The 11,393-nt window shown below is 40.1% G+C and overlaps 1 protein-coding gene across 1 annotated transcript in view; it reads right to left on the bottom strand.

The window, feature by feature from the left end:
• The window catches only part of LOC306749190 (Y+L amino acid transporter 2), a gene marked incomplete at its 5' end in the record, with an annotated part of 11,115 nt that extends 764 nt beyond the window's left edge, over positions 1–10,351 (bottom strand). Inside the window, 10 exons of the mRNA XM_079232451.1 lie at positions 782–965; positions 2,644–2,793; positions 2,907–3,003; positions 3,152–3,255; positions 6,201–6,324; positions 6,509–6,653; positions 7,626–7,751; positions 8,847–8,989; positions 9,662–9,837; positions 10,223–10,351. Coding sequence (XP_079088577.1) covers positions 782–965; positions 2,644–2,793; positions 2,907–3,003; positions 3,152–3,255; positions 6,201–6,324; positions 6,509–6,653; positions 7,626–7,751; positions 8,847–8,989; positions 9,662–9,837; positions 10,223–10,351 — 1,378 coding nt within the window. The remainder of the gene's footprint in view (positions 1–781; positions 966–2,643; positions 2,794–2,906; positions 3,004–3,151; positions 3,256–6,200; positions 6,325–6,508; positions 6,654–7,625; positions 7,752–8,846; positions 8,990–9,661; positions 9,838–10,222) is intronic.
• Between the last annotated feature and the right edge of the window lie 1,042 nt (positions 10,352–11,393).

Genomic DNA, 11,393 nt, shown 5'->3' with positions numbered 1-11,393 from the left:
CACTAAGTCAAGGAGTTTTTACATGTGCCAACGGTAGCTGGTCTACATGCAACTTACAGTAAGACTTGTAAGCTACTTTCAGAGGATATCCATAATAACATCAAACATCCACAGTCATGCACAGGGACATTTTTATACAGCTTATGTACCTGGACTTTGAATGTATTGGCCTATTCTAGACGGCTGATGCTACCGAACAAGCAATGAAAGTACAGAAATGCAAAATAAGGTTTCAGATAATTTGGAAACAGTAATTTTTCCACCAGAGCACTGGCCGATGGATTGTTCAACTCTAAAATGTTGTATGCTCATTATGCATGCTGGTCATACTAAAAATTAAGAAAAAAAGAGAAATCTAAAAGATCTGTATCAACATTGTTGTTCATGTGTTTAATTTCATGTGTTAGTAATTACCATCAGCCCATTTATAAATGGTACTCAGATTTTTTTTTAAAGTCCCAATCATCAATATCAGTCTCAAAAATCCATCTCATCTGCCAGGCTTTTCTCTCACTGTTACGTTAGTGCAAATGCATGTAATTTAATTATGAAAAGGGCATTGCTCCTTTCATACACAAACACACCCTCCAGTCGGCTGCTTGGGATTAACCGGTCATGTTGGTATTCATGAATATTTGTATAATTTGCATGTAGTCATTAATTCTACAATATGCATCTAAATTAAAAAGTAATCCTAGCAAAATATTTTGTTTTTGAAAAGGCAGCTAAGGACATCACCACTGCGATGACATGCACATTGGTGTCAGTTGAAGCCTCTTACCGAGCATTTTTCCGAAGAAGGCTGGTCGGGAGCTGGGTGGCAAGTAGATGCAAATGTAGTAAACTGGTACACCAGACAACGCCACTGCAATTCCCACCAAAGAGTTGATGGTGTCGCTGTAGAGGGGAACCACAACCAGGAATATGCTGCACAAGCAGTAGACAATTGGGAAGAACAAAGAGAGCTGCAGGGGAAGGAGGACATACAAGGGTTTGTAAGAAAGTGGAATGAGAAAAAAGGAAAAGGGGTAGCAAAAAGAAGAAGAAATGTTGAAAATTAAAAAATGACATTAACACACATTATAACCACATTCTTCACTACCTCAAACATTATAACCACATTGTGGCTTTAATCGCCCTTAAATTGCTCAGCCAGTATTACTAGAATAACCAACGCGATTAGATTCGAAACATCATAGGCTTTTAACATTGTCATCATAACTCAAAGCAATTGCTGGGCGTGGTCCGGCCTGCAAAGGAAGCACTGTTGATAGGTAAACAAACATAAATACAGGTCTAAAATGCTAAGTAATAGATACAGTAGTATGTTATCTTTCTGACCGTATCCGTTTAGAGGACAGATCACAGCTTTTTGCATCTTCTTACACACTGTTTATTTAGTTTTATTTAGTCATTGATGTGATGGATAAATCACCAGGAAGCCTTTAAGCCTATACTTAAATTTAATACCCATTGCACTGTTGTTGTCGTTGATTGTTTTTTTTTCTCGTCTAACATCTCAAGACTAATGCTATGCACCTTCCGCCATGAAATATTCCTCGTTTGTGTAAACATTCCTGGCAAATAAACGGTTTCTGATTCTTATTAAGAGACGCCAAAGGCTGCCCTGTTTAGCCAGCATACGTCTTTCTAACAGGATGGAGGCAATGAGAAAGACACACCATATTCTACTTTTCTATGTGTCTGGAGCCTCTTCTACCACAAGGCTAGACACACATTTTCGGAAAATGTGTGTACTATGAATAAACAGTATGTGTATGCAAGCAGGGAATGTTCTGAGGACTATTGAATTCATTAAAATCACAACCCAAAAGTGTACGCCACATTCCAGTGGCGGGCCGTCAGGGCCTGCTAAGCCTCCTCTGCTGGCCTAACCAGAATCACAAATTTATAGCCATGTTATAATTACATTTTGTAATTCTTTAATTGATTTTTTTTAAATATAATTAAAAGTTATATCTTTTTTATAATTTAATTGTTTTTCACAAACATGTATTATAATAATTGTTCCCTATTAGCTTATTTTCTCATTGCTCAGCTCCTGTCTGGGCTGTTGCTCAGCTTCTGGCTGCACGCAGGCGGCTTTGCAGCTGGTTAAGCGCTCTGTTTAACGCTCTTGTCCAATCCGATTTCACCTCTGTTTCTCTGTGGTAGAAAAGCCGGTTAAACTACATCGTGGCGGCCTGCTCGGGGGGGGTTCTGTCCGTGACTCCTTACAGACAAGCAGCAGCAACCTAAATCTGCACACTCCGGTACAGTAGGTATGCACCTAGTCAAGTTGGTTGCGATCTGCCATTTAAACTTGAAGAGGAATAACTTTATGCATACTTTCCCCGTGGACACTGTATAACACTTGGATCCGCTGTCCTCCCCGCGGCGCATCTCACCCTGCTTGGCTACCCGAGGCGCAATGGAAAGCAGGTCTGCGCTAGCTCGCAAGCCAACTAGCGCTTGCTGTTAGCTTGCTAATCCACTGAAATGCGCAGGTAGAAAATCCAGGGCCCGCCACTGCCACATTCACTTCATGCCACACTGAGAGGGGAAGTGATGTGCTCTTGGAAGTCAGAGTCAATATGATCCTGAACCATGCACATCAGCATTCAAGCTTCATCAATGTTTTACCTTAACAGGCCGGTGCATATCAGGAGCTTTGATGCGCAGGTAGATCTGGCTGGCTATTGACAAGCCGATGAACAACCAGTAGTTGAAACTAAAGTAGTTGATTAGCTGGAAAACGTCCGGCACAGACAGGTAGATCAGAGACACGCCACCCTGGAAAGAAGATGGTTTGAGTTTGGTAATGAGCAAGCATCAGGGAGACAGGCATGAAAACAACCAAATACACACAGTTCAATACTAAAACCCACAAATATTTTTAAACCTACATTGAAAAGCAGCGCAGGAATTGGGGTGAAACGCTTAATGTGGATCATGCACAGCATATTGGGAAGGTGGCCTTCTCTGGAACCAACAAAAAACAACCTGCAGGAGAAACAAAATGTTGAAAACATGTCATCATGTTCGCTCTTAGTTTTGCTGATACTTTTAAAATCAAAAGATTACAGGCACAAGTAGGATTTTGTAGAGTAGCAAGGTAAATCTGCAGTCAGATGTGCCCTTATGTACTAACCTAGAAGCGGCGATAATGGAGGAGTTAAGGCCTCCATAGCAGGATATGGCCACAGCCAGAGGGATCAGCCATCGAGCCCAGCCCAGCACCTCATCTGCAAATGTCTGAGGAGACAACAACGTTTCTTACTGCTCACATTAATATATTGGTAAGATTAGTGGCCCTCAATGTTAAAATGATTTGAGTGTTCACAAATAAAAGCTGATTTTGCTGATGTTACATATCGTCACCTTCCTAAAAGTAATTTGTTCAGGTTTTTCAGAAAACACAAAAAAAAAACTTGACCAAATGTAATAGGGGTGCACAAGCTGCCTCTAGACACTGCACAACAGGCATACTGTAATACCGGTCAAATTATGTTACGATTACTAATATTATGTTCGAGTGAGATTTTCATTGACAAAAATGCTAACTAAATTGCTAGCTTAAATGCTAGATTCTTAATTGCCATCTTGAAAAGCTTGTAAAATTGCCTAAGTCACATTGTCTTTTGACTTAGACAAAATAAAATGGCCTAATGCCCTCAAACCAAAAGAGTTGCGAAATATTTGCGCGAGTAGATTACATGTAAAGTCAATGCACAGACACAAATGTTTCGCCAGGCGCGAATGAGGCGAAAAAGAAAGAGTTGAAATATTTAAACTCTTAAATTCGCCCGACGCCGAGTTTTTTGAAAGCCAATCAGCATTGAGATGCTCCGCCCGTCACCACCTTGCAGTTGCTGAATCAAACTGCTGCTGGTCCGCCTGAAGGAGCGCTGGAAGCGGCTTCATTCAGACACTCGTCCTGAAGGAGTCGGAGCTGTGTGCGACTACGGATAATATTATAAACCCAGACACGAGGCGTTTGATGTTACGACGTTTGTGGGACTTCCTCACCCAGTATAAAGCACAACTAGAGGTTATTTCAAAGGTGGATGGCGAAAACGTCATGAAAAAACTTTTGGTGTGAACGCAGCACTCTTGACATGGGCCGTTATACTATGGGGTAGAATCGCATGATTTGTTCAACTGAGGATGTAGGCGATTTTAACAGAGGTGGCCAGCATCACGAGAAGATGATTTAGGCAAGTAAATCATTTGTCAAAAAATTACATAGGCCATTATTTTAGGAAGGTGACGATATTTAAATCTGTGAAACCCAACATTCAAGGATAATTTATTGTCATTATGAAACAGGCATGCACCACGAAATGCAGTTGTAGCCCATTTGCAGCACAAGACAGACATGATAAACAAAACAAAAAACTGTGATGAATTGCTGTAGTGCATTTCCTAGATTTGCAGCATAAAGAATGCAAACGGCAGCGACCAAAACCATTCTCTGGGCAGATAATACAGCCGACATCTTAACAGAGTCCATCTCCTCTCGTCCCACCAGAGTCCTGCGCTCTGTCCTGCAGCTTGATCTCGGACGCCACGATGGAGCCAGGTCTAATCAGTCCCATTTCATCCATCTTATTGTTCTGCAACCAGGCATCAGACAGCCAGCAGACGGCTGGGTAATGGAGTCGCCTCAGGTCTTAACTGTTTTTTACTAAGATTTAATCTCAGCAGTTTGGTGGCAGTTGGTCCGACTGGTTGAGCAGCCATAGGCGGTGATCGTCTCAAAGTCCTCTGCACTTAATACCCATGCTTACTTTCCCCCCTGATATTGATGAATGTATTCTGTCATGTGCTTTATTAATGCTCCAGTAATAATCGTGAAAAAACAACAAATTCAGTGGAAAAGCATGGAAGCTACGAAAAGCACAACTCAACACTGATATATCGCCATACAAGTGTATCAGATAAACATTGATACACTTGGATGCAAATAAGGGTTATATATCTGAAAACTTAAAAAAGCTTTATTAAAGCTGAATGAATATGCGTCTTCAATCAGGATTCTTAATTAGGATGCGATTTCAAATGTTTGAAGCAAACAAGTTTTTTAAGTGCTGAGGTGTTAAGCCCAAGCGTTGACAATTCCAACATCATCGAGAGGCCCATGGCTAGTAGAAACATCAGTAACAATTGAAGAGAATTTAATGATTTATATGTTGTACTGCCTTACTTTGACTAAAGTTTCATGTCCCACTTATACTAAAGAATGTGTCTCGAAAGCTGAGCGAAGCTGAGAAGCCACAACTGGTCAAGTTCTCAGTCGCTCTTGACCTTGGCTGAACAGATTAGATACAGACAGACTGTCTTTGCTGCTGATGTCAGCTAGATGTCTGAATTACAGACGGACTCAGCTCCCTTTTTCGCTACTAAGACTGAGACAAATATGAAAGTCAGATAAGGGGGAGTCTCACAGAAATGGGATAAATATCCATTGTTCTTAGAGAACGGGGCCCACTCTCATTCTGGGGGTGTGCTGGCTGTGTGCAGACTGTATGCAGAGCAGACCATCAGGGGAGCTGAGTCCAAGGCCTTGTAGGTATGCATTCCATGTATGTGTGTAATTGCTAAATAAATAACCTTAACTGTAATATAACCTGTTCTGTCAATTCTTGAACACTCGAGGAATATCCTGGTGAGGAGGATTCCTTTTCACAATAAATACTCACTAGAATTACCGCCTCCCGTTTGTTTGCCTTCATCAAACAGTCAAATTGCAATTTACATCCCTGTCTGTCCAAGATATCATAATTGTAAAACTATTAGACATGTGAGAAAAGGTCATGAATTCTTGAGTTGTGGCCAAAAATGTGGTTTGTGAGGTTACTGTAATCACATCATCATGTCCCCATGTTCCTGTGTGGAGCGCTAACCTCTTTAGCTAAATGAGGTTCCTGCCATCATTTCGATCCTACAGCCACAGATAACCAAAAGCGAGAACTGAACCAGACAGTAGCTCGTGGCTGCCAGCCAGACAAGAGATGACAGCAGAAGACAGGAAGCAAAGATCAAATCCTGCTGTCCCTACAAGGCTGAGCAGATGTTCTATGATTTACTAATAGAGTTTATAGGTAGCCATTAGTATGCACACGGTCAGACTGTCGGCTTTGGTTCCTGCTCATATACAGCTTCTTTAGTACACAGAGAGAATACACCAACTTACTCACCACAGCGACAGCGTCACTGGTGAGCACTGCGTCTGCATCCATGACGACGTAGTAAGCGACGTTGGTCAAGATGTAGATCACCGTGACAATGGGCATGGAAATGCCAATGGACAAGGGCAGATTCCTAAAAAAGAGAAAAGTGAATTTCATCAACTCAAAGATCTCAGTCGTGTGAAATTCACAATTCAGATTACTTAGTTTTAAATCAGATTAAGGTTAAAATATGGGCTGAAATAAAAGCAATGCCATCAGGAATGAAAATCCATCACCCTTGTTGTAAAACAGTTCTGAAATAACAGACCCCGTACCTCTCTGGGTTTTTGATCTCCTCAGTGATGAAGTTCAGTGTGTCCCAGCCAGAGTAGGAATAGAGTGCCGAGTAGAGGGCCAGGGCCATGTCACCGGGGTTCAGTTTGGAGCCTTTGAATGAGTCCTCAAAGTTCTGGTCAAAACCTACACCAACAGGGTTGTTACATTAGCCCAGTACAAAAAGATGTTTGAGCATGTTTTGCTTTCATCAATGCCATCATTGTTTTTTAGTGTAATATTAAGATAACTAGTATAATAGCCCACAATTTATATACACTATAAGTGGATATGTGCTAGAAGCAGTGTAGTAAAAGAAAAAGACACAAACATAGATGTCAATCATCAATAACACGTGTGAAACACAATCCAAAACATAAAAAACAATCATGAAATGATAATTTCAATAATGTTAATGGAATCTGTGCGGAATTTTGTTAGTGTGAGTAAAGAAGACATAAAACTCCCAATTTGAAAGTCCCAAAAAAGCCGTTGAGAAATACCTTGAAAACAATAAGGTCCTGTAACTTATTGCAGTTTTGGAAAACAAATAATTCAAGTTATTTCATTATGAATATACAATTTTTAAAAGTTACAAAAATATTTGTGTATGCTGTCAATTATAGTTCTTATTCCTCCGAATCGGTCAGAAAGAAAACTGCAAATCTGTGAATCTCTAATAAAATGAATGAATTCACTCATAACAAATCAAATTTAATATGGATAGTTTTCTTTGTAAGCTGGTGCAATGTCAACATTTTATGCATTGGTTAGAATTTGTACAATTAATATTCAACTTGGCGCAGACCAGGTACAATATTTACTTTCGCACCGTTTAAGAAACTGATATTGGCTGATTTAAAAAATGTAATGATTTACACTTTACAGCATTCAATTAACTGATTCAATGAGACATCTTGCAACCACAGGGTGGCCGGTTCGATCCCCAGTTTCCCCATAGTTCACATGTTGAAGTGTCCCTGAGCAAGACACTGAACCCCCATATAACTCAGACTAGCACTTTAAGTTTGTCATTAAAGTGCTGGGGCTTCATCCCTTCAAATTTTAGCCAAGTCAGAGCAGTTATGTTGGAGACAGAGATTATTGATGAAATCCTACCTTGTCCGAGCTTAACCAGGCCAGTAATGATGATAACAATGAGAGCTAGGACCTTAGCTACGGTGGAGATGACCTGAAGAATAGCTCCCCATTTCACTTTCATACAGTTCACATAAGTCAGCAGACCTGATAAGAGAAAAAGAAAGAAGTTAATAGCAGTTAATAAATAGCGAAACATTCTCGTCTTAAGTCTGTGTCAACTGAAAGTAGCAGCACGACTAATGTATTCAAGCATTTCAAAATAGAAGCATGCAGCCAAAAAGAGAAATGTGTAAGATGAGAACATTGTGGGCGTTGCGGCCCTAGCTGTAAGGTATGCTATGGAAAAACATTAAACATGCTAAAACACATCCTTGTGCCTTGTCAGAGGAGAACTTCAGTGCATTTTCTTTAGGGATACAATACATGTTTGTTTTTTTTAAGTGAAGATTCCTGAAAGTTAATAATTCCTTTGTAGGCCTAGTTTGTTAAATGGGGGAGAGAAAAAAATTAAAATTTTAAAATTAATGTGATTTCATTTCAGGCGTTATCGTCCAGCCCTAATCATATCGATATTTAGGTTGAACAGCTTCATTTACATTATTCTTCTTAAGGGCCCTTTATCTAGACGCATAACAAAGATTTAGGGTTGTCATTTACTAAGGGAGCACAGTAGATTTAAGGCAGAGTTGAGAGGAAATCCACAAGTATTAAGTTTAGTTGCACACATATCCCTCGAAGTGCAATGGCAACAAAGACTAAGTGTAGCAGCTTTGTGTGGAAAAGTTGACATAGCATAAAATGTGTGTAATCTAATTAAAAGCAGCATGCCTGGTTTAACATGGACCAGTACATTGACTTAACAGGAGTCACATAGGAGCAACAGCCATAAGAAACATCAGTGCATGGTGCAAAAGAAACCCATGCCAGATACAGTTCAGTGCACTGGACTTAACAGACAACCGTACAATTCTAACAGTTGTGTTGCATCCATTTGGTGCACTGAGCCATTTGAAGTTATGTTGTTGGTTAAAATTGCCTTTGAAGAGCAGTATTATGTTAGGGATGAACAGAGGCACCCCCAGTTCTGAACAAACCTTCTTACCACAACCGCTCCTCTATACTATACGACATAGATGTCGAACACAAGCACACCCACGCCCTTTCACCACTAATATAAACATATATACACAACAGGTTAAATAGAGCATGCAAGTGTGTTTAGTACATGGAGAGCCTTACATATGATGCCAGCAGCGATGAGGCGGACAGCTACATAGGGGGCTGGACAGCTGCGGTAGAAGGGCTGGACCAGGTAGTTGGAGAAGGTCAGAGCTATCACTGCCTGACAAGCTGGCTCAACTATCAACAAGGACGTCCACAGCCTACAGAAGTAACAGACAACATATCTTTTGTTAAACTGTATTCACAGACATTTTCAGCCAATATTACATTAATGTACACATTTACAGTCGTGTCTACGAATTCACGTACGAGTTGGCAGATTTGTCGACACATTTACACATCAATACACTTTCCAATCTGAATACAGATTTGGGAATACACATTAAATCTACATCCATTTACAAATCTGATTACGCACACACAGATTGAGATAGTTACAGAACTCTCTGCGCACATTTGAAAATAGTTTTGCGACAATATTGCTCAATAAGACCAACCAATTGCTGGGGAAACTGAAAATACTATACTGTGCTGTATATGTGAACTTTTGCAAAAAAAAAATTGTAATACACGGCAGGTAATAATGTCAGAAATGACAATTGGGAATGCAGTTCATTTATGAGAGATAATCACATCTGTACTTAACAGCGGTCAAAAAGGGCGCAGACATAGGGTAGAAAGGACGACAGTGTGCTGAACCCTGTACTTATTATGCCATATGGTCCAAAACTCATGTTAGCCACACTTTATGTTTGGTATTGTTGAAAAAAGAACATAGGATTGAAAAAGTGCTGGGTTTCTATTGTGTGAAGTTTTCAGAAAAATATGTTAAAGGAATGTCTGCAGGGAGAAAGAGTCAAATAAATACATACCGTATAAAAGCCAAGAAACCCCCAAAGGCCTCCAGGATGTAGGCATAGGAGGCTCCCGATTTACGGATGGTAGTACCCAGCTCAGCATAGCACAATGCTCCAAACACTGAAAATACACCGCCAATGGCCCACACTACCAGGGAGAGGCCAAATGAGCCGGTGTACATGAGAACCCCCTGCAGGACAACAAATGAGAGCAGAGAATACAGAGCATATGACATACAATATAAGATATACAAGAAAGTACACTTTCAAGAAACACTTTCATTACATAGAGTTGTCTTACTTCTGGTTTATTGCCTAAATTGTTTGGTGGGTGGGGTTCAAAATAAGTTAAGTTTGCCTTGAAAGCTCTCAGTTAAACTGGTACAAAGACTAAAAATAAATATAAAACCTTAACATGAATGACTAAATTCACTTACAATTAAAACTAGTATGCATTTTACAATCAAAGAGCAAGAAGCTATGTTATTTTTACAATACAATTATTATTATTATTATTTTTTTTTAAATCAGGGCCAATAAATTAATCAATTGGACGAACAAAGCAGAGACTCTTACCTTAGGTGAGACGAAGATACCGGAGCCTATCATATTTCCCACGATCAGACAAACCCCATGGAGGAGGGAAATTTCCTGCTTTAGCCGCACACCGCCGTCCTGAGACACAGAGTCTACCTCAGCAACCATTGTAAGGGATTAAACAGCCTTCAGCCTGAACTCAGATGAGGTAACGGGGAAGTGATTAAGACAGACTAGTTTCTGGAAGCACCAGAGACTGAGACTAGGTGAAAGAACAGAACAACTATATATTGGAATTAAAACAGAATGAGGGTGTAGACCAAGAGGAGAGAAAGGGAGGAGACGGTGTCACTGGAAGGCTGAGAATTATGGACGTTTTAAACAGCCATTGTTGAAGCCGAGGGGTAATTCTCCACTGGGATAATCTGTAAGAAAAACAAGGAAACCGTGTCACAGATATGCTTCACACATCTCAGGGGTGTAGTTTTGCTGAGAGGAGACCGTGAGAGAGTAAATGAGCCTGACTCCAGTGTGTCATTGGCATATATCCTTATATTGCCTAATGGAGACTTAGGGTCCAATTGGGGAAACTGAAACTTTAGGCCTAAATCAACAACTCACTATGAAGTGTTAATCAACCTTGAGGTCCAACTAATTTTGGAGCCAAACTGATAACCCGGAGAAACATAAGGAGCTCCTTGTGTTGAGACTACACTCGTAAAATTGATGCAAATCACCTTTGGTTGAAACAACCTTACAGGCGTGTGTTAACACATACATTCAGCTATCCCACACATCACACATGCGCTTTCCACGTTTGAAACACAAACATAGAAACAATCACACAATTTTAATTTTGGGACTATCTCACATAATCCATATGCTTTGCAGTGTAAAGCCTAGATGGTGATTTAAAAAACACATTCACACACTGCATAATAATAATAAGACAAAAACAATATTTTAAAATGTACTTCCAGTCAACAAAACGTGGTTATAGATTCACAGTTGTTAATTAGTGAATGTTTTTTCCCTGTTTCATATTTGCCAGACAATAAGAAAACCCAGTAATAAGGTCTGTGAGAGACAAGCACCAGTGTCCCAGGACTTGACTAATTAAATTACGGTAGTATCTGGTTTGCAATATGGCTGCTGTAGTCATTACAACAAGTTTTAAAAAAAAACCTCTGGGGAGGAAATGATCGTAATC

The sequence above is a fragment of the Taurulus bubalis genome (assembly GCF_910589615.1).
Source record: "Taurulus bubalis genome assembly, chromosome: 16".
In the NCBI taxonomy this organism is placed as follows: domain Eukaryota; kingdom Metazoa; phylum Chordata; class Actinopteri; order Perciformes; family Cottidae; genus Taurulus; species Taurulus bubalis.
This window is presented reverse-complemented; position numbering and strand designations above follow the sequence as displayed.